Source organism: Taudactylus pleione, unplaced genomic scaffold (assembly GCF_031769625.1).
Source record: "Taudactylus pleione unplaced genomic scaffold, aTauple2 ptg000585l, whole genome shotgun sequence".
Lineage (NCBI taxonomy): Eukaryota > Metazoa > Chordata > Amphibia > Anura > Myobatrachidae > Taudactylus > Taudactylus pleione.
This window is the reverse complement of record NW_028284987.1, coordinates 1,649,295-1,673,488: the sequence shown is the minus strand read 5'-3', so window position 1 is coordinate 1,673,488 and position 24,194 is coordinate 1,649,295. Positions and strand designations below refer to the sequence as shown.

Below are 24,194 nucleotides of genomic sequence, written 5' to 3'. Positions count from 1 at the left end.
TTACTAAATTGCTTAGGGACATTCCCAGTCGAAGTAGGAGAAAATAGGATTTTTTATTTACTTGCCAGTAAACTCCCTTTATCTGATTTCATGCAGAACACTGGGCACCCTCCTAGCGCTGCTCTATTTGTTGTGTGTTGCCTGTTGTGATACCTTCTATTGTGTTTTTTGTGACGCTTGTGCTGTAGAATTGATCGTTTGGGGTTCCCTTTCATCTGTCCTCTCTATCTCCATGGACTTGATTAAACTCAGTCAGGTGGGGTATCGAGGGGGAGAAGTTCATTCAAAATCATCAAAGATTAAAGTGCCAGGCTCCCCTCCCCAACAGCATATTATTCTAGATCTCACCCCTGAGGGCTACCCACCCAACCCAATGGCCATATACCCCCATCCTCCCCCACATTATTTGGCTGATCCCTGCAAGTGCAGGGATCAGTTGCAGCAGGGGGGACTGATCATCAGTCCTCCCTGACACATACTGTACTTCGCTGCGCTCTGCATGTTTGGGAGAATGGGGGGTATATGCCCATTGGGTTGGGCGGGTAACTCCCAGTGGTGGGATCTAGAATAATTGGGGGTTGGGGAGGGGTAAAATAAAGCAATATGACGCTGGAGGGGGTCAAATAATAACTTACCCCCGGCAGGAGGGTGCAAAGAACAGTGGGTTTTTTTTTTTGTTTAACAGAGGAATAAGGTGTTGGTTTACAAAACAGGGATGTATTTATTTAGTTTTTTTTACTACTAACTGGGGCTACTAATATTAGGATTTATGACCACTGGGGGTTCTATTGCCAATGAGTGGTGGGATGTTATTTTATAATGGGGGCCTATAAACACAGGGAGTCGGGGTGTGCAAAAACACTCCATATATAAATATATAACAATACTTTTTAAACTTTATTAAATAATAATTAAAATATGACACTTTCTGAGCGGTTTTGTGTGAAAAACAATTCAGTAAAGGGGACTATTTATCAAGCCCATTTTTCATAAAATTATGCAGAAAGGCTAATTAGCGCTGCAGACCATGGTCCCCATTATTATAAATCGGGACTACGGTCTAACCTGTATGTACAAAACTTTTCGGAGTTTGGCCCCGTTGGTTTACAACATTTTCAGATTGCATGAACCGCTAGTCGCAAGACGAGAAAAAAAAAAAATCTGTCACGATACGGACTGTTATTAATTATGGCATCGCTGCAATTATTAGTACATAGGCTCCTTAATATAATGGAAATCCTGAGAGCAATGCCTTTTGATTGCTGCTTTTGTACACTTTAGACACTTGTAGCACCGCTGGGACGGAGATACTTACTGTAATAGCCCCTGATTGGTTGCTTGTGCCATTGGTCTATTTAATAGCTACCTCCTCCCACTGCAACTAATAGTCATGACAGCGGCATTAGATAAATTCTATATATTGTATTACAGGAGTAATCCCTATGGGTGTACATGCGATGGGTGTGAAAAGCTCATTTTAATGGCAGATGAATTTCTCCTAAATAGTTTTGTGATTGTATTTTTTCCCACTCACAAGTGTATGTATTTATGTAGTTTATTATTTGAAGAGTTTACAGGTGGTCATCATTGAACTTCATTCAGATAATTTAGCTCCTGTTCTTAATTTCTGTACATTATCCCGGACCTTTTAGGGAACACCTGGCACATATTTAACATCTCTCAACCAGCAGTCCTACAGCCAAGAACCAGTGAAACCTTCTGTGGGCTCCATCTCTCTTGGGCTACCAAGGCAGCAGGAATCTGCTAAAGCTGGTAGGTCCATCACTTTAGATTGTGTTTTCACAGACAGTTTCTGCATTCATGAATGCGTTCTTCCTGCACAAATACAATGCAACTATGTTCATAAAGGAAGTTGTGACTTACTCATTTTATTCTTTTATGCTTTATTTTATCGTGATATACTGTTTTTGTTTTTATTTTTAGTCTTTGCAAGGGAATGCATTTGTTTGTATAAGACAAAGTAAAATTTACAGAAACATCATAGGGGGGTATTCAACAAACAAAAAAATGGTAAATCAGTACGGCGCTGTCACTACGCTGCTGGTTCAAAGGGAGGTAGTCAGCCTCCTATAGAGATAGATAATGAAAGAAAGTGGAGATGAACCGCACTGAGTGTCACTAATAGTGAAAATAAACTTTCCAATATAGATTAATGGATATTACACATGGTAAAATATCAACATAAATTCTAACACATTTATTATTAATGTAATTAATTACGGCTTGGTTGAGATAATCAAAGATTATTTATTTATAAAAAACATATATTAAAAAACATTTAAAGGAAAACAAATTCTATATCCTCAATAAATGAGTCTTTCAAGTACAAGTTGCATTAAAAACACCAATTGGGTATTATATAGATAAAATCCTTCAGCAACACAAGATGAAATGTGGGTATCCAAATAAATATGGGATGATTGAATATAATGTCACTAATGAAAATGGGATCTGGGTTATTGTCCAGCTCTTAGTATAATTACCAGCCTCTATTGGATCATCATGTCCTGAATGTAGAGCAAATATTGCAGTCGGCGTGGTTCCAAAGGGAGAGAGTCCGCTGGATAATAGTTGTAGATACCGGTCCGGAAAAGGTGATAATAAGTCCAAGATGGAGTGCAGTCAATAGTGGGGAACGCCAAACGCGTTTCGATGTGGAATCACCCACACCTTTGTCAGTAACAGTCTGCTACTGATGAAGGTGTGGGTGATTCCACATCGAAATGTTTGAAACCACGCCGACTGCAATATTTGCTCTACATTCAGGACGTGATGATCCAATAGAGGCTGGTAATTATACTAAGAGCTGGACAATAATCCGGATCCCATTTTCATTAGTGACATTATATTCAATCATCCCATATTTATTTGGATACCCGCATTTCATCTTGTGTTGCTGAAGGATGTTATCTATATAATACCCAATTGGTGTTTTTAATGCAACTTGTACTTGAAAGACTCATTTATTGAGGATATAGAATTTGTTTTCCTTTAAAAAAAAAATTTTAATATATGTTTTTTATAAATAAATAATCTTTGATTATCTCAACCAAGCCGTAATTAATTACATTAATAATAAATGTGTTAGAATTTATGTTGATATTTTACCATGTGTAATATCCATTAATCTATATTGGAAAGTTTATTTTCACTATTAGTGACACTCAGCGCGGTTCATCTCCACTTTCTTTCATAGGGGGGTATTCAATTGGGCGCGGGGTTTTTACAGCAAAAAACCTCACATACCTCTCGTCCAATTTTGGATTAGAACGAGTATGCACGCTCCCGATTCCCTGCGATAACCACACACTTATACTTAAACTCACACATACTACACACACATACTAACGCACACCACTGCTGCAGACGACCGGATCCTGATGCTGGAGGAAGAAGACACTGACTAAGCTAATTGGAATCTTCTAATTGCTTATTTAGTCTATCGGGGAGGTACTGCAGGGATCCCAGAGCAATTTCCGACCAATTTTCCTAAAAATATGTATTTTAGAAAAAACTTGGATGTGCTCTGGGGCTACAAGAAAAAAACCTCCCACCGCTCAAAAAATAAGCCCCGCACTTAATTGAACGGCAAAAATCCAGCAGCTGCAGCATTTATGACATATATTATTATCGCACCTAATTGAATACCCCCATAATATTACTTTAATAAACACATTTACAGCAGTTTGGAGTACACCGTAACTATCTAAACTTGATTGTATTTATCTTCTGTCTAACATTTCAAAACAACAACACTTCAGGTAGACGGGATGCACGCAAATTTATTTCACTATTTTTGTACATCTTGGTTCCTGTGTACCATGAAAATAGAACTGGTCTATTGACGTTTAAGGGATATTATCGTAGTTTTATTACTTCAATAAATTATCCCTAAACTATCACTAGGTCTATATCGTGTTTAACCTAGCCACTTTTGCAGTTTGTTGTACTCAGGCCAAGAGACTTGTTTGAAGTTTTTCAACTCAACAGTCATGTTCATAGTTTATATGTAAAACATTGGCCATACTATTGTGGATTAAAATCAAAATGGGCATTTCACTTTTGCTAATACTCAGGTTCTTTGGCCTACATCAAACAAGAAGAGTTCTCACCCCGTGGCCAGAGTTCTCAGCCTGAAGGGCTCCTCGTCCGGGCACAGCATGAAGGTGTTGTCAGAGGTATGAGTCTTTATTTGTAGAAGTTTGTGGACAATTAGGGACGGATTCAATTAGCCGCGAAAAAGCAAAAACTTAACGTTGGAGATGTTTACGCAAATTTGCTTGTTTTGGTGCGTTATTCTCGCCTCTCTTGGCTGTGCACGCTCCCTTTTTACGCACTATCCTATTACAAAAGGGGTGAAAACTGTGCATGGTGAAACCAGTGAAAACTACAACACATTTGGGGGAATCAGTCTGTACCCATAAAAAGCCTAACTGATATTGGAAATCAATATAGAAATGTATTAGTGGACCCAATAAAAGTATTTTGGGTTTTTAAATTGTGTCAAATGATTTATATGCATACTTGTATGTGTGGAAAAATTTGGAAAAAAACATTATTTTTTGGCCACATTAATATGGATGTAAGTATATGTTTGTCTTAAAAGTGCACTTTTAATTTTTTTTTAAAATACACCTTGTGCAGCCACCTGCAATGTTTAATACACCTGTCCCATCCATACAGTCCCCCAAAATACCTCACCCAGTACTTTAAACCCATTTTCAAACACTCTTTACATTTTGACCCCAAAAATTACATGTCATTATTAGTGGGAATTAAGTTAAATCAATAATTTTTTGCCTATTTAGTCTTTAGGGGAGGTGTCCAAAGGGTTCTGAACCAAGTCCCCACATTTTTAGCCAAAAATAGGGATTTTGCACAAGTTTACCTGCTCTGAGTTGGTGAAAACAGTTCGCCGTTTTTGTCTATAGAGTTTTAGCACATGCGAAAACTTCGGCAATAGGATTGCACGATACACAGTTTTGTGCGATCAGTTCGCACCTGCGAACACTTATTGCCAAAATGCGGCTTATCACGGTTATTTGAATCTGGCCACTAGTGTCCTATATACAAGATACATTCAGAAGGACTATTTATAGATGTGAGCTATCATTGTTGTCTGGTGGTAGAGAATATATGATGCCCACAGTTTCATTTCTTGTAGGTACTATGACTGCACTTCAGGAGGGGAGCATCACTAGAGGCACTCCAGCCACCAAAGTTCCAATGGAATCTATCGGCTCTCATCGAGGGTCCATTACTCAGGTATGCCACGCTGGAGTGCACTGCTATTTGTGTCTGCACAATAACTTTTTATATTTTTGTAATATTGGTTCCTTTTTTGTCAAAGCAGTACCCCTCAACATAGTGCGGCTTACATGTAAACAATATAAGCTTTTTAGTCTAACCGGGCAAAGCTCTTCTCTCTCCACCACAGCACTCCTTTGCTTACCAGTCTCCACCACAGCACTCTGCCTACCGGTCTCCACCACTGCACTTTCCTTTGCTTACCGGTCTCCACCACTGCACTCTCCTTTGCTTACCGGTCTCCACCACTGCACTCTCCTTTGCTTACCGGTCTCCACCACTGCACTCTCCTTTGCTTACTGGTCTCCACCACAGCACTCTCCTTTGCTTACTGGTCTCCACCACAGCACTCTCCTTTGCTTACCGGTCTCCACCACTGCACTCTCCTTTGCTTACTGGTCTCCACCACAGCACTCCTTTGCTTACCAGTCTCCACCACAGCACTTTGCTTACCGGTCTCCACCACTGCACTCTCCTTTGCTTACCGGTCTCCACCACTGCACTCTCCTTTGCTTACTGGTCTCCACCACAGCACTCTCCTTTGCTTACCGGTCTCCACCACTGCACTCTCCTTTGCTTACTGGTCTCCACCACAGCACTCCTTTGCTTACCAGTCTCCACCACAGCACTTTGCTTACCGGTCTCCACCACTGCACTTTCCTTTGCTTACCGGTCTCCACCACTGCACTCTCCTTTGCTTACCGGTCTCCACCACTGCACTCTCCTTTGCTTACCGGTCTCCGCCACTGCACTCTCCTTTGCTTAACGGTCTTTGCCACTGTACTCTCCTTTGCTTACCGGTCTCCGCCACTGCACTCTCCTTTGCTTACCGGTCTTCGCCACTGCACTTTCCTTTGCTTATCGGTCTCCGCCACTGCACACTCTCCCGTCTCACTTTCTCTTTCAGTTATGGGGGGCTCTGGAGAGATAATGAGGGTCTGTATTTACCTGTCTGTGTAATGGCTAAATTTTATCTACCACCATCTACATGACTTAATTTTTTATTATAAGTTGTAAGAATGTGCAAACTATAAGTAGTCAGGTAGCTGGTAAAGGGAAACCGTATGCAGAAAAATTTAATTTTCTGTTATGTTTAATGCAGTTTATCTACATAGAAAAGGTTTGTCTAAAATATTTAGCTAAATGCCCCTATTTCACTAACTGATTAATTTACATTTCCTGTATAAGTGAGGCTCTCCACGCATGTAATTATAGGGTACTCCAGCACTGTCGCAGTCTGGTATCGCTGCTGATGTCTTGCTAAAGACAACCATTGCCAGACTGGCTACTGAGGATATGAGCAGTCCAGAGAAATGTAGGGAAGAGTCCTCTACTAAAGGCCACGTCATTTATGAGGGGAAGAGCGGACATATTGTATCATACGATTGTAAGTACATTGTAGTAAGTAAATACCTCCTTTTTAATCAAGCTATTGACAAAGTTGTCATCATGTGTTTCAAGCAATTAACACTAATTATTAATTATATGTGCAAAAACACAGGTGTGTTATTGTATGGTTTACATCCGAGGCCAAATTATTGATTGTTACCTAAAATAATTGGTTCCCTGCTTTGTGGTTTGCATTTAATTTGAATCGTTCTTAAGAAGTTATACATAATTTAGTCTCAGAAACCTGTTGGATATTTTGCATTATTATTTTCCTAAGCTCTGATGCATCATGTTTATATTTGGTATAGTATTTTATATACTAATTATGTTGATGCCTTTCTCTGATGGTGTTCATTTCTAAGGCCTTGTAAAATGCTGGCGCCTAATGATTATCTTACATGTGAAGATATACTTCTAGGAATATCGTTCTCTTTCTGTCACTAAAAAATAAATGAATTGCTGAACTTAGAATAATGGGGTCCAGAAGTGACTAATATACTGGCATCCCTTATTAAGTACTGGATTACTTGATTTAGGCTTATCTAAATGATTCTAGTCTGTATTTAACCTTCATCCATAATTCACATGTTCCTTATTTACAACCTTATTTCAGCTGCTATTAAGAATCTGCGAGATGGTACCCGGAGTCCAAGAAGTGCTCCAGAGATGACTTTGAAGAGAACCTATGATGCCATGGAAGGAAATATAAAGCAGAACTTGTCTGTGAGAGAATCTGCTATATCGGCACCAATGGAAGGTAGTTGCATTACCAGTATAATTAAAATAGACATATTACTTTATTTGTTACATCTTGTTCAAGCATAACGTTCCAAAATAGTAGTTTCATGTGAAAAATCTTTTACATCATGTAAAATCCTATTATATATCTTCCAACTGATAAGTCTTAGGGCTCATATACTGCACTTATCAAATCTGCTTTTCTGAAGTTCAACCTTCATCAGCTGAATTAGCAAAGAAACTAGTCAGGGCTTTGGCAGAACTACTTTTCTAAAGAAGACCAAACATTGAAAGTTGCGTATGTGTGAATTCAGGAGGCCTACACTGCAAAGCCTTAGATTTGTCCCTTCACGGCCTTGTTTCAAAGATAGCAGTCTCTACTTCGTGTTATTGTTTAAAGGTGACTTATCTCTTACTGCAGTGTTTCCCAACTTCGGTCCTCAATGCACACTAACAGTCCAGGTTTTAAGGATACCCATGCTTGAGCACAGATGGTTAAATCAAAATAACTGAGGTACTTATTAAGTTACCTGTGCTCAAGTATGACTATCTTTATAACCTGTATTGTGGGATTCCCTGTGTTACTGTGATTTTCAGTGATCAGTGCCTACAACGCTGTTATATAAGTATAATTTGCAGTGAATACACATACATTCATTTCTCTGCCCAATGCAACTTGAACTTGTCTGGTGAAATAATTGGGCAATAGGTTTCTGTGGGCTGAATTTGATCGTGAAAATACAGCTAGCCTTGTCATTCATTATGCCACCTGAATCAGCGTAACATCTGGGTGTGTGGCTAAGTTTCATTTAAATATTTATGTGTGTGTGTGTTTTTTTTTCTTATAATGAAATAATGCAACTTAAATACATTAATGTATTTTTTTTGTCTGTGTATAGTTCTGTAATGGTAGACAGCAATATTAGACTCTGCAGGTAGCCATGAGTTGTCATTTCTCCCTTTTCCCAGGAAACAAATGTGAGAAAAACAAAGCACTTCTAGGGAGGGACAGGAGTGTATTGTAGATAGAGGAAGATAGCGAGTCATGGTGCCTACAAATAACTCTAGTTATAACTATTACTGTAGTCACCCTACTCCCCAACACCCCCAAAATGATTTTGGTGGAGGTTCAGTGTGTATGAATCCAACAAAATGTGAACACAAATTGATGCTATGACGCTAATATGTGTTCATTTCAACTTCTCCAGGGTGTGAAGCCTTGAAAAATATACATTTCTTCTTTGGGTTCCATAGGGTCCACAGGAATTACCTTGGGGTATGTCGTTGGAGTGATCCCGGCAACAAACAGTTACAAGCTTTAGCTCCCAGGATGCACTGGGTCCTCTTCCATATATACCCCGCCCCTGGCTACAGGCACTCAATTTTTCTGTTTGGTGTGCAGGATACAGTGCACCTTGTTAGACAGGGGACTGCTCAGGCAGTCCCAAGTGTTGTTTTTTTCTCTCTCAGAGCAAGCAGCACTAGGTGTCCTAATGACTGCCCGTGCTGCTGCTTCATCTACCCCCGCCGCAACACCAGTGAGGGAACTGCTGATTTCGGCGGCCGCCAGCGGAGTTTGACTAGCGATGACGCTGGGCCCAGGACTGCAGCCTGAAGACACGGGGACGAAGGTAAAGTGGCAGTCCGTGCCTCCGACAGTGGAGTTTTGCTGGAGGTTGCTGTAGTGGGGAACCGGGTCCGACTGCTTCCCCACTAGACCACCTTGGCATACAAGTCTGGTGCTGGGGACAGTGGCAGCGGCCCTGTTAAAAGCCAGTGCACCCGGAGGGTTGATGCAGCCTAGGTGAGGTAGGCTCTCCCTGGCAGCCCAAACCCAGACACCGTTCCAGCGCAAGGTTTTCGCACGTCTCGGTTGCTCCTTCCAGCCTCCTCTGTATATGAGATGCCCAGAGACCACTTTCTAGTGCTCTACTGTAGCTGCGAATGTCAGGAGGTTTGGTCAGTCTCCCTGTATACCTCTCCTTTGGTGGCCAGGTTATACAGAGTTCAATATCCTACTAAGCTTTGTGCTTTTGCTAGTTGATTTAAGAGCCCATTGCAAGTATATTGCTTAAATGCATTGTATGTGACTTATGCTAGTTCTGCCGTGTGTTATACTGCCTTTATTTTTTTCCTGAAAAAGCCTGTCATTTATAGCTATCACTGCTATTTCTCCTCATCCCTCTGACAGGGTATGGAGGCTTTCTGTGCACTTCACAGTTACTAGATAATGCAATGTGACCACCTTCACAAATGTTACCGTAGTTCATGCAGGTTTTATTTATGACTGTCAGTTATAACTATCACTGCTATTGCTCCATTTAACCCTCAACTACAAGGTGTGTAAGGGTTAAATTGTACTTCACATTTGCTTGTTAAGACTGAGCTGCCCATCCCCCTCTCTCCTAATTAATTGGAGACGCTCAGCTGCAATTGACTGTTTGCTGTGGGGAGATTTCTGAGTATACCTTTCTCCTAGGACCAAGGTATATAGCACTGGAATCCTGCCAACTTGTTTGTATAAGTTGATTCAGTGCTGATTTGTAAGTATATTTCTATGCATTGCACTTATTTCCTACCAATGTGTCTGCGATTTTGTGCCCATTTTCAAATATATTTATATGCATGTAGATCCTACCAAACTTATGTGTTTATGTAATTGATTTTAATGCCCTTTTGCAAATATATTTTATGCTTTTTATGTGACTTATGCTAACTCTGCTGTTGAAGAAAAAAAAAAAAGTGGTTTTCTTTTTGTTTTTTCCTAACCCCCAACCACCTAGTGTACAGGGGTTAGAGAGTACTTCACATTTATTTTTATCTGTAAAGGGGGTCACAGTGCATATTTAACCCTACACTTGTAGGTTACTTACAAATATTTCCCATGTCTCAGGACAAAGGTAAACAGAAGACACTTGTTCGTGTGCTGGTTTCATGTAAATCCTGTGCAGTAGGCCCTCAGGATTTCATACAGGATGGACTGTGTGTTGATTTTTATACACCACAACAGTCCACGTCGCCAGCACCTGTTCTGGGGTCACTTTGAATCTCCTCCTGGTTTCAGATTATGGTGAAGTTAGTGGGCCGCTTATCAGCCCCCTCACTGCCTCCCACTTTGGATTTCCCACAGTGATTACAGCCTGCTATGTTTCCTCTTCCCATACATCCTTCCTGGATGGAGGGTTATGTCCACTCAGTTCAGAATCTGGCTTTTAGCATCTCCTTATCTGCAGATGCTACAGGCGAATATAGCATCAGCCGTCTTAGCATATAAATGGACTGCACCATACTCTCAGTCCACCCTGCTTTCAGATTCCGATATATCATCTGAGGAGGCAGAGGATACGCAGGTTCTCCCTCAGGGCCTGTCTCGGAGAGGAGGAGCGTCTTTCATCAGTGGATGTTCCTCTCTAGCAGGGGCGGTTGATTTAATCCTCATTATAGAAGATGAAGTACTGACTCCTAAAGCCTAATAAACCTGGTGGTCAGACACCAGAAGGTGATTTAGGCTGGATTACTTTAATCTGAACAGCTCACTGAGTTTATGGGGAAAGCATGGAACACTCCAGTTAACTGTTCCAGATTCCAAAAAAGACATGTCTTTTTACCCTCTCCCGACAGGGAGAGTGCATTAGGTGGGAAATCCCCATACCTACTGGGAATCTTACGTGACACTTTCCTAAAGGGTTACTCCCCAGAAGGTTGTTTGCAACTCCCCATCAGATTCTATCTAGGCCCTTGCCCTCTAGAGGACCATTAATGCCCTGCTAAATTCACAGGTGATAATCCCGTTTCCTTTAGCTAACAAGGAAGGAGTTATTACTCAAATTTGTTTCTGATTCAGAAGCTAAATGGGTCTCATTGCTCTATTCTGAATCGGAAATCTCTCAACAGGTTCATTCATGTGCCCAGGTTCCGTATGGAGACCCTACGGTCAATTATGCTGGCAATGGAATTTGGGGATTTCATGGTTCCCTGGACATACAAGATTCATATCTTATGTATCTAGTGCACTATTCCACTAGGGGTTTCTGAGTTTTGCTGTTTGTCAGTAACATTACCATGGCCCTTTGGCCTGTCGACATGCCCCTCGATACCTCTGGGGTCCGTGGTATCCACTTTTGACATAGTGGAATATGGACAGGTCCATTCCACGCCTCTGCAACGACTGATTCTCTCCCGGTGGAACGGGCAGTATCATCTGATATGGTCCCAGATCCTCTTTCGGCAAGTTCGGTTTTCCCTATAATGGTGGCTGAAGACTTCTCAACTGAACAAGGGTCCGCCTCCTTTTGGATTCCAAGGTGGGTGCTCCTCACCACGGATGCCGGCCTTCGCGGTTGGGTCGCGGAGGCATGCCATCATATCTTTCAGGGAAGATGGAATACTCGAAAGTCAATAATCCATAAACATCCTGGAACTTTGAGGAGTGTACAAAGCACTCATTCAAGCACAGGATATATTCTAAAGGGCAGGCCTGTCCAAATCCAGTCCGACCACAATAGTCTACCTCAATCATCAGGGAGGCACGCGAAGGCTGTCAGTCACGAAGGAAGTTGCAAACATTCTGGTTTGGGCAGAATGTCATCTTCCGGCAACAAGCAGACTTCCTAAGTCGTCAGGACATAAATGCGAGGGAATAGGCTCTTCATCCGGATGTCTTTCAGATCCTATTGGACAAATGGGGACTAACAGAAGTATACCTGATGGTGTCACGTCAGAATCACAAGGTCCCCAGGTATGGATCCAGAACCAGAGACCCCTCAGCCGCCTTCATGGATGCTCTGGCAGTAAGATGGGACTTCAATCTGCCATACCTCTTTCCTCCAATCTCCCACCTCCTAAGGGAGGTCTCTTCAGACGATGCTTAGGGCACAAAATCCTTTTTCTGCCCGCATCTATTACAGACCTCTGTCTTCGCCTGGCCACTCAGAGTTAAAGTTAAAAATCTGCACTATCAGTTTGGTTTCAGCAAAGGCTTGCCCCCATGCCTGATGTTAGAACATTTATTCAGGGTGTTATGAGGGTTCAGCCTTTCTTTGTCCCTCCGATATCTCCATGGAATTTGTCTTTGGTTCTCAGGGCTCTACAAGCTCCCCCATTTCAACCCCTTAACTCAGTAGACCTCAAGTGGCTGACGGCGAAGACAGTTTTCTTTTTTTCTCACTATCTCCTCTACCCGCAGGGTCTCTGATCTGGCAGCGCTTTCTTGTCGCTCCCCCTTTTTGATTATTCACCAGGATAGAGATGTTCTTTGTACCAGTGCGGGTTACCTTCCTAAGGTAGTTTCCCGTTTTCATGTAAATGAAGAAATTGTGGTTACAGTCTTCAGACCTCTTTGTAGGTGAAGCTTCTCTGGATATTGTACGCGCCCTCTGTATCTACGTGGATCGTACCAACTCCTTTAGGTAATCGGACTCTCTCTTTGTGTTGTATGTCTTTCACAAGCGAGGATGGCCAGCTAACAAACAGAATCTGGCTAGATGGCTTCGTATGATAATTTCTCTTGCTTGCACACAAGCTGATCTGCCTGTTGCAAACACAGTGACAGCACATTCTACTCAATCTGTGGGACCATCGTGGGCGTTTCGACGTGGTGCCTCTGGTGAACAATTTTGCAAGGCAGACACGTGGTCTTCCATCCACACTTTTCTCAGGTTTTACACCTGTGATACTTTTGCTTCTCAGGATACTTCCTTTGGGCGCCGGAATCTGGTTCTTTGATTAGGAGCGTCCCCACCCTTAAAGGAACTGCTTTGGGACATCCCCAAGGTAATTCCTGTTGACCCTATGGAACCCGAAGAAGAAAATTAAGACTTATGGTATAACATACCTTTAACTCTTTTTCTTCGAGGTCCACAGGGCACTCACCCTAACGCACCTGGTTGTTTTAGGGTAATCTTTTTTATTTTGTATTTAATGATTCCCTCGTCTTAGAGAGAGTGTTTCTGATGTACAATTGTCCTTCCTACTCCTCTTTCCATCTCCTGCCTTGGGCTTGGTCACAAACTAAGTGCCTGTAGCCAAGGGCGGGGTATATATGGAGGAGGACCCAGTGCATCCTTTGAGCTAAAGCTTGTAACTGTTTGTTGCCTGGATCACTCTAACCACATACCCCATGGTAATTCCTGTGGACCCTATGGACCTCGATGAAAAAGAGTTAACAAAGGTATGTTATACCATAACTTTTATTTATTTTTTCTGGATTTTGTAAGCTAATCTGGGCGTTGGACTGTTTCAGTCACTTGCGAGAGGAATTTCTTTGGTGCTATAATAGTATTAACTGGAGTTAACTGCTGTTTGGAATATAGTACGTAAAGTCGTACCTTTCAATTTTTTTATGCAAATCTAGTTCTTTGTAACTCCACTAGATAAACTGTATGTGAAAACTTTTAAATTGGAGCTATGTGCCTTTTAATTATTATACGGCTTATATGGTGCTTTGTGTTCTCAGGATTGATATGTCGTACTCTACCCAAAGGTAGTCCCCACGCAGAGCTGAAAGAGAGGCAGGTCATGACTGGCTCAATCATGCAAGGTAAATATCACTAGACTGCCGGGACATTATTCTTGCAGATATACTTTAAATAGTCTAATTTGTTTAATCTCATAAATTGTAGTAGAGTATTGTTAATAGCCAATAATATTTTTATAATCCTGTTCCTACCAGGCACACCAAGAGCTACGTCTGAGAATTTTGAAGAAGGGCTCAAGTATGCCAAGCAAATAAAACGTGAAAGTCCTCCAATAAGGTCGTTTGAAGGAGCCATCACCAAAGGAAAGCCTTATGATGGTGTCACTACAATCAAAGAAATGGGACGCTCCATTCATGAAATCCCCAGGCAGGACCTCATTAGTCAAGAAAGTCGCAAAACCCCAGAGAGTTCTAGGACAATAATGGATGGTTCAATTTCCCAGGTGAATCTCTTACCTTGTTTTCTTTATATTCTTTTATTAATCTGTCTGTGAATGTAAATTAAATACTGTTTACTGAACTGCCTATAGGGAACACCTATAAAACATGAAGGTTCCTCTGTTCAATCAACCATCAAGCACAATGTAAAGTCCTTGATCATGGGGCCAAGTAAGCTGCCCCGTGGGGTGCCACAGATGGAGATGATGCCAGAAAATTTAAAAATGGTGGAGAGAGCAAAATATGAAGACTCAAAATCCTCTGATGCTAACCGTTCACGTCACACATCCGTGGTCAGTTCTGGTACGTCAGTGCTTCGGTCAACTCTACATGAAGCCTCAAAGTCCCAGTTGAGCCCTGGGATTTATGACGATGTCAATGCCAGGAGAACTCCAGTGAACTACCCCAGCCCTATGTCCAGAAGTTCACCTATGGCACGGACATCAGAAGGTAAGAACTTAGTCTTGTTAAAAACGCATCAAGTAGATGTCTTACGCCAAAAGTGACACTAGTTCCAATTCTTTATATAGTGTGTTGTGTTCCCACTCAAAATCCATACTTTCTGTATAGTTTGACAGTTTTTGTTTTCAGGTGGACTTACTCCAGGGAAGTCTTCCAGTCATGAGAGAAAAAGCACATTAACCCCCACACAAAGAGAGAACATTGTTGTGAAGTCCCCAGTTCCTGGTATAGACCCATCCTCAGCTCACAGTCCCTTTGATCCTCATCTACGGGGCGCTACCCCTGGAGAGGTCTACAGAGCTCATCTGCCTCCTCACCTCGATCCTATCCAGTTCCACAGAGCTTTGGATCCTGGTATGTGATCTAAGGATGATTTAGCGATCTTTCATGAATGGAAATAAGATATTCTTTACTAGAATGTCAGTGATTCTCCTATTGATTAGTGTGCATTATGTAATTCTTCCTTCATGTAATGTAGACAGCTTGTTGTTAATGACTCTGAGGGATAAGGAAGGTGCCCCATTTTTTAGTAGGTAAACAATTTTGGTAGACATTATATCACTACAGTTAACTATTATTGTGTCATGCACTTTCATGCCCCTAACCTCTTAAGTTAGGGGCTCGGAGTAAGTTACCACTATTGCCAGTCTGAACCTGAATTGGAATATAAAGTAATAGTTGTTTGTTTGTTTTTTTGTCACAGACATGGCGCCATATATCTACTAGTAAGATAAGTGGCAGTAGGAATGTGGCCTCTGTGCCCTTTAGCACTTGGTTAATAGCTTCTTAATAAATTCACTCAGTCTCTTGTACTTTAACACAATTGTCCAATTAAATAGTAATTAGTAAAGAAAACAGATATTCACCACTACTTTGGTAGTAAATATTGAAAATTCAAACAAGTCGAACTATTTGTTTGGCTTTGTTCCCGGATCTGAAATGGACATAAATATGTTAATTTTTTGATCAAGACCATTTCTGTTGCATCCTGTGTGGAGGACACTGCACACCACGGGGTGTAGAAGGTGCTGTGTGGAGGACACTGCACACCACGGGGTGTAGAGGGTGCTGTGTGGAGGACACTGCACACCACGGGGTGTAGAGGGTGCTGTGTGGAGGACACTGCACATCACGGGGTGTAGAGGGTGCTGTGTGGAGCACACTGCACACCACGGGGGGTGTAGAGGGTGCTGTGTGGAGGACACTGCACACCACGGGGTGTAGAGGGTGCTGTGTGGAGGGCACTGCACATCACGGGGTGTAGAGGGTGCTGTGTGGAGGACACTGCACACCACGGGGTGTAGAGGGTGCTGTGTGGAGTTGACTCATCAAACTAAAACTTGTTTGTAGTTAAATCCGCCCCTCTACATTTCCCCAGTCCCACAGGAGCCAATGGTAGACAGTTTGCTTTATGTGCCAGGGGAGTAGACCCCTTTTAGCGCTTAACTGCTGCAGTTATTTTTAACTGCTGCCATTTATTTTATGTATATGGTGTTCTTAATAGAAGTCCGATGGAGTGGGGGAGGTGGGAACGCAATTTCCGGGTCCATGGAGTGGCGGTGTGCTGATTTCCGCTGTTTCCCCCTCCGGCAGTGTAAATAATAGATTGGGGCCAGTGTGTGTCACAAGACCATATTGCTTTAGTTACTGAGTGTAAATTTATATCGTAATGCATCACATTTGAATGCTTTCTTTTTTTAAGCTGTAAATCATTTCTAACAATATACATTTTCCTATGCACCTTTCTTTAATCAGCTGCTGCAGCCTACCTGTTTCAAAGACAGTTGTCCCCAACCCCTGGCTACCCAAGCCAGTACCAGCTCTATGCCATGGAGAACACGCGACAGACCATCTTAAATGACTACATCACCTCCCAGCAGATGCAGGTTAATTTAAGGCCGGATGTCAGCAGAGGACTTTCCCCAAGAGAACAAGGGTTAGCCATTCCATATCCGGGAGCCCGAGGTGAGTCGTAATTTGCATTTGAATCTCATTGTGTTTTTTCAGCATACTATTAATTGCCTTTCTTTTAGAAAGTGTATTAGTATCAATATTTGTTATGGTACTTTTTCAGCTACCCTTGGTGCTAAATATATTATATGTTCTTGAAACAGGAATTATCGACTTAACCAATATGCCACCTACTATTTTGGTCCCTCATCCTGGAGGAACAAGTACTCCACCGATGGACAGAATTACATACATACCAGGGACACAGCTGGCATTCCCTCCCAGACCATACAACCCAGCTTCCATGTCTCCAGGTTTGTTGGCTATTTGTTGTTTTATGAAAAATCTGGACAACCCTGTGGCACAAATGTTACTATGTCCATAAATACAGCCCCATGTCTTTTGAGCGCTTCCTACATTAAAACATTTATGGAAACTTGCACCTATTAGTATCTCATTCTTGATCAAATCCGCTCAGTTTTTAGATAATGAGGCTTCTCTGTAAGTGAGACTTGTGTGCCCCCATAGGAATGCTGTTAAAACATGATTTTATAAAGCATTTTGTGGTTGTTGGGGATGGTGAGGGCTCATAAGACTGTCAAATGAACAAGCCCTGATCTAGATGTTCTGCCAATTCACTTACTGTATGTCTATACCTTGGTGCATTATCCAGGACACTAAGACTAATGTGCTCAAAGGTGATGCCTCCTCCACAAATTGTACTTCTTTATATGGTGCACACTAATTGGAGTTGCATGTTATTCTGGATACACACTGGCAGATATATTGGCCGATCAATTGATCAGCCAAAATATTGTGTGTGGTCGGGCAGTGTGTACCAGCTATATGTCTGAACGACGTAGTCCAGACATATCTCGTTGGCTCTGCTGCACAGCAGATGGCAGATATCTGTCCATCATGCAGTGTGTACGGACAGTCTGACGATTGTCCGCACACTTGCAGCAGAAGCCGGAGCGACTCCCAGCCAGCGGGACCCGCGGCTAGGAGAAAAGATGATGGTGGTTCAGTGTGGTATGAACAACCATAATCTGCAGATGTATCAGTGAAGTGTGTACCCAGCTTTAGTGTTTCAAGGAGATTATAAACCTGTTTGTTTGTTTGTTTGTTTTTGTTTGTTTGTTTTGTTTGTGTTTGATATTTTACCCTTTTTGTTTATTTTCCATTCACTATGAATTGGGTAACTCGAAATATAATTTCCCAGTTTATTCCTTAGGGCATCCATCACACCTAACTGCTGCATCTTCTGCCAATGCTGAGCGGGAGCGTGAGAGGGAGCGTGAAAGAGAAAAGGAACAGCGCGATAGGGAGCGGGAAAGAGAGAGAGATCGGGAGAGGGAGCGGGAGAGAATGGTTGCTGCAGCTGCTTCCTCCCAGAATGAACATTACCTGCGGCCTGGTAAGTAACATTGCTCGGTTACAGGTTATCTATTATAGCGGGTGCCTTTTAGAGTAATTGGTCAGTCTGGCAAATTGATCCATAATGTCTGCTGGAGTTTTATAGCCTTTGACCTTTCTGTCTTTATGCTGATTTTCCCCCTGCCATATTGGCTGAGCATGGTTAGAATCTGTTGCCAAACTACACTGACTGGTTATTGTGGATCCACAATCGTTCTCCTTTTAAATGTACTCATGATGAATCCCTCCCTCTATGTAGTTGCTGCTTATTTATTTGGGTGCATTATGTCTGGCGGGTGCAATGATTCTGTCTAACTAAAAAGCCTGTTTTCATGCGCAGTCACAGAGCAGCCTGGCAGGCCGGGTAGTCACGGATATGTACGTTCCCCTTCACCATCAGTCCGCTCCCAGGAGAACATGATACAGCAAAGGCCAAGTATATTACATGGAGCTAATGGAAAAAGTGTTATCACGCCTTTAGACCCTGCACAACTTAGAATCATGTAAGTATTAGTTTGTCTTCAATTAAAGGCATTTCATCATGTAGCGTTTTCTTTTCTTAATTGTCCCTAGTACAGAATATTGGATTTACATGCTTATGGGGGCTGATGCAAGTCGTCCATAGTTGCTCCAGCATTGCGTGCACAGAGCTAAATACATGTATTGGTTGTATGCATCTTTTCATCCAGGCTGTGCACACATCTGCATAACCCACAATTCTATCTTCCCACCCTCTCTCTTACCTACTAACAGGATGCATATAAAGGATGACTACAATACAGGGAATGTGCTTTTCTTACTACATTGATTCTCCAATGTTCTAATGGCACAGTCTATTTAAGCACCAATTTCAATTCATCTTTGGAATTTCGATAGTACATGTTTTAAGAACCAGCAAGTTTTTCATTGCAGACAATCAATATGTCAAAGCTATGTGTCCATTATTTTACAAAATAGTATGTTTGTTCCTTTCCATGTACAATTTACTGCACTAAATCATAGGCCCTCAAAGTGCATTTTACAAGTCCATCAACAGGTCATATCATCTGAGCCTGACCACTTCCCACAGATGACTTTCTCATCTCAATGTGGTTAGGCCAGCCCTGACTACGCTTCCAGAGCTGCTTGTATTGTAAAAGGATTATACTACATGAATAAGATTGGCAAGTGGTCACTGGGAGGAGATAAAGGGATTGTAGTTCACAAATGTCAAGCAATGGCTCTCTTGTGCATGATAACTTCTAAGACCAAGATTACTAATACAATTAAAGAACACCGCTAAAGTCTTGTATAGTAGTTTAGGGAATTGAAAAACAAGGTTAAAGCGTACATTGAAATTTTCACATAATGTACTTTCCTATAATCCACCAGGCCTCTCAATCCTGGAGGACCCTCCATCACCCAGGGAATTCCAGCTTCCCGCTACAGCACTGCAGCTGATGCATTAGCTGCCTTAGTAGATGCTGCAGCTTCTGCGCCTCAAATGGAAGTTGCCAAACCAAAAGAAAACAAGCTTGATTCTGCACGGTCAGAAGAGAACATGGCCAGGCGTGCAGCATTAGAGCAACAACAAATAGAATCTGAGCGTAGACTGGTACAAAGTCCATACTCCTCATCCAGCTTTTCTAGCAGCAAGTCACAAAGCCAGCCATCCCCAGCCGTGTACTCTGAAGCTGGTAAAGATAAAACTGCACATACCAAATCACGATATATGGAGGAGCTGAGGACACGAGGAAAGACCACCATCACTGCAGCGAACTTCATAGATGTCATCATAACACAGCAGATCGCCTCAGACAAAGATGTTCGTGAGCGAAGTTCACAGAGCTCAGATTCCTCCAGTAGCCGTAAGTAGACAATTGAAGCAAGTTATTTTATTCATGGTACATAAACAATTCTCTTCCATGGCATTCATTCTTGTGGGGTCAAATTACTAAGCAACGTTTTCACTGGATTAAAAAGTACATTAATATTAAATATGCACAGACCTGATTTTGTATTTAATACTATTGCCCATTTAATTCCAGCGGTCAAGAAGAAGCAGCAGCTTTGTCAGTTTACCCCCCCATACTTATAGATGGAGATGCACTTGGGTCTTCCTAGCTTTGTTCGCTTTGTTATAGTTTTCAAAATGTTTTTATGCCACAGCCTACATGATATTATCATAATAATTAAAAATATGTTATGTTAAATTAAAAATAGCGCTTTGCAATTTTTTTCATTATTATTTTACAAATGTTTTTTCAGTATTTTATCTACAGATATTGTAATAGCTGACTTATCGGCATTTGGCTGATGTCTAGATTCACTCTTTATACAAGTGTCACATGTAGGGTATTGAAGAATAGTTTTCACATTTCTTTACTTTTCTATTGAGAATACATATATGGCTCATACACTGGACTTGGACATTATGAAAAAATCAATTGTATCAATATTAAGATTTTTTTTTTATCGAAAACACAAAAATATTAATAATGTAAATTGAACCATACATGGCAGAACACTTTGGTGTACAAATTAAAAAGTCTCAAAATATATAAAAAGTTAAAACACAATAGCTGAAACCTTGGAAAGAAACGTTCTGTAATCAGGAGTAAATGCTCAGTTCCACTTTAAAAAATTTCCAGTGGAAGACATTTGTAACAGAAAACCATAAAGATACAGCTATATAACAATTGTTGTGTCAAAATGCTGGAAGGACTTTTATAAATGCCACAATGGGTTAGTTGGTAACAGAGAACAGTCTTCTTGATCCATATTAGTGTACATAAGAATATATGAGGCTGTCTCCTTTATTTTGATCTCAGCAATTTAGATTTTTAAAGATCCATAAATGTAGGTATTAGCTTTATTATGTAGTAGATTGTTTAGAAAAGTGGTACCCAAACTCAGTGCTCACTGCATGTTTCTGGTTTTACTAGTTGATATAGAGGTGGATTCATTACTGTCTGAAAAGATCTACAAGTAACATTTATTTTCTCCTTCATCCACTAGGGGTCACTGGAGCTCAAGACAGTGGGGTATAGATGGTGGTAGAGTAGAGCCTGGCACTTTTTTTTTAATTAATTTATAAGTGTGACTGGCTACTCCCCCTCTATGCCCCATCAGCCCCAGTTTTAGTAATGTGCCCGAGAGAGCCGGTAGCCCTTTAGGCTGTTCCAGCCTTATCATATATTTTTATTTTATTTTTAATTTTTTTATTCAAGCAATGAGGACAGACAGACTGCTTACTGTGGCAGTCTGTCTGCTACGTGGGAGCCGCCACGGCTACTGCAGCCTTTGACCGCGTTCCTGAAGGGGGGCTATAATTACACTGGACACCCGCCCAGTGCTGCGTACCTGCCATTTTGGTTCTATTGCATTTGTTTGCATTGTATGGTTGTGTGACTGCATGTGTTCCCTGCAGTGGGTTCCTCTGTTCTCCTTCAGTCAGTCTTATTCCATTCTGTGGACTTCTCCTCGTTTTCCTGTTGCCCTCCGTCTCCTCTCGGGCTCAGTTTCTTAACTGGGGCTGATGGGGCATAGAGGGGGAGGCGCCAGTCACACTTCTAAATTATTTTAAGTGCCATGCTCTACTTTACCACCATCTATACCCCACTGTCTTGAGCTCCAGTGTCCCCTGCGGAATCGGAGAAATGGATTTACCTGTGAGTGCCAAAATCCTGTTACTTCAATTGTGATGCTGAGGGGATCTGTAAAAAAAATGCAGGGTTAGGGTTCCCTGAAGACCAGGTTTGGGAAACTCTGGCTTAGCATCTAATTCCATTGGTAAATAACATTTCTAACTAAAGCTGCTTGCCACCGTGCTTCTTACTTAATGCATTAGAAGTGAGGCAGTTACTGTAGCTGATGCTTGCTGTAAAAGTCTAGTTTTGTTATAATTTGGAGCAGTGCTGTCAGTATAATGAAAAGAAGATTCTACAGACAAAGATGCCAATCATGGGACATATAAATGATCCCGACTAGTTTCTCCTGCACTTTTGTTGAGATTTTATACCCTTATTTAATTTCATGTAGTGTCTTCCCATCGCTTTGAGCCTCCAAGGGACACCATAGAAGTCATCAGCCCAGCAAATTCACCAGTGCCGGTACAGGAAAAAGAGACATACCAGCAAGAAGTTACTAAGCCAAGCCAGCCAGAAAGTAAGTGTTTTGCAGGCTGCAGACAACTTCCTCATAGTAGAAAATAGCCACACTCAGAACATGCAGGCTTCCGTCTTTCATAAGCAGTTTTCTTCTTTTTATGATTCAGATGAAAGTAGCCGACAATATGAAGGACAGCCCAGTCGCTACCGGACACAACAGGAGTCCCCCTCACCACAGCAGCCAGCACCCACACATGTGCCTCAAACTCATAGACTGATCACGCTAGCCGACCACATATGTGTAAGTGTTTGTAGTCCGTATTTCTGGAATATTTGCTAAATGCATGCATATTTTCTACTGTGATTTGCTTTTGATATACACACATATTTTTTCATTTATTGTCATGTTGCTTTTCTTTTTATTTATGGCAAGTGTTTGCAATGTTGACTCTCTTCTATTAGTTTATCAAGAAAGATTAAAAGTGAATACTGTAGATGCTTATTGCTATTAACATACAGTGGTAACTAACAACAGATGTATGGAACTGCCCAACGTTTATTCCCTGGTGGTGTTTCTTACAGCCATTGTATTCTCATATGTAAACTGATACAATATACATCTATTATGCTATTGGTTAGGAACCTGGAAGTATAACATTAAAGTGAGTTTTACATGATATGTTCTGTAAAGTAGATAATTTAAAAGTGACTTTGTTTGTGGGACATAAAAAAATAAAACAAATGAAGTCCTGTATTCATCATATAAGAGATTTGTATTTTTGTTTCCTATTTTAGTTGTAAGTTTATGACCCCAATTTAATTTTTTTTCTCAGCACATTATAACACAAGACTTTGCCAGGAATCAATCTGCCACCCAGGCTTCTCCGCAGCCCCCCACATCTACATTCCAGAACACTGCCCCGCCATCAGCCCCTATCCGGTCCAAGCCATCCAACAGGTTCAGCCCGGACTCGCAGGCTCAGCCCATGCACCATCAACGACCGGCTTCTAGGGTGTCTCCTGAAAACATGCCTGACAAGCCTCGGGGAAGGTAACATGATACATGGCTATGTTGTGTGTCATACAGTCTGCATGCATAAAGCACAATGTAAGAGCTCATATTTTGGTTTTAATAACTAATTCTCAGCCATATAGGCCATGTGTTTACTGTGTATACACACACACACGTTTTGTCTGATCTCATACCTTATAAAATTGTGACAAGTAATTGTTACTGCACATTGAATTGGAGATGGAAAAGGACAGAATGAATGTGTAAGGTGACTATGGTATGATCTTTATAAGGCTACATCTAGCTCTCGCACAAAAGAAAAGGTCGCAGGGGTGTTGAAGGAAACAAACAATTCTGGCTTGTCAGAAGGAAGGTACTCTATTAATATTAAGCCGTTTTTATAGGAGCTCTTGGTTGGCCATGTCATCATAGTCCAATGTTTTATTTGTAACAGGCCTGGAAAGTCACCAGACAGAGGGCACATGAGTGAGCCATATGAGCCTATATCGCCTCCACAGGTCCCAATCATGCATACAAAACAGGATAATATGATGTTAATGTCCCAGAGACCGGATCCAGTTGAACAAAGGTAGGATATCAAAATCCAAACTAATCTTACTGGTTTATTTCAGAGTATTTGGTACCACCAATTCTAATGCAGGTATCCCCCATTCGCTTCTTAGGGTCAGATTCAATTAATTCAAATATATACATACATACATACATACATACATACATACATACAGTGTATATATACAAAAAAACTCAGCACTCGCCATTGTTAAATCGCTCACCATAATACATAAATAATGGGGTTTTGGTTCATGGATTGATCAATGCATTTAAGCCTGCAGCCCACATCACGGGAATTCACTTCTCTGCAGGTCCTACGCTATCT

General features: G+C 41.5%; 1 protein-coding gene across 12 annotated transcripts in view; it reads left to right on the top strand.

Annotated features, from left to right (window-relative positions):
• NCOR1 (nuclear receptor corepressor 1) overlaps positions 1-24,194 on the top strand; it is a 223,338-nt gene that overhangs the window by 179,803 nt on the left and 19,341 nt on the right. For 8 of the 12 annotated variants that reach the window (XM_088453643.1, XM_088453647.1, XM_088453645.1 and 5 more), the window contains 18 exons: positions 1,653-1,773; positions 4,098-4,199; positions 5,186-5,286; positions 6,544-6,715; positions 7,331-7,474; positions 13,910-13,993; positions 14,126-14,373; positions 14,461-14,818; positions 14,960-15,184; positions 16,586-16,795; positions 16,945-17,094; positions 18,003-18,197; positions 18,537-18,699; positions 19,568-20,043; positions 22,217-22,342; positions 22,452-22,585; positions 23,118-23,335; positions 23,751-23,885. In XM_088453643.1, coding sequence (XP_088309769.1) covers positions 1,653-1,773; positions 4,098-4,199; positions 5,186-5,286; positions 6,544-6,715; positions 7,331-7,474; positions 13,910-13,993; positions 14,126-14,373; positions 14,461-14,818; positions 14,960-15,184; positions 16,586-16,795; positions 16,945-17,094; positions 18,003-18,197; positions 18,537-18,699; positions 19,568-20,043; positions 22,217-22,342; positions 22,452-22,585; positions 23,118-23,335; positions 23,751-23,885 — 3,362 coding nt within the window. The remainder of the gene's footprint in view (positions 1-1,652; positions 1,774-4,097; positions 4,200-5,185; positions 5,287-6,543; positions 6,716-7,330; positions 7,475-13,909; positions 13,994-14,125; positions 14,374-14,460; positions 14,819-14,959; positions 15,185-16,585; positions 16,796-16,944; positions 17,095-18,002; positions 18,198-18,536; positions 18,700-19,567; positions 20,044-22,216; positions 22,343-22,451; positions 22,586-23,117; positions 23,336-23,750; positions 23,886-24,194) is intronic. The other 4 variants (XM_088453648.1, XM_088453646.1, XM_088453641.1 and 1 more) reach the window with 2 other exon arrangements.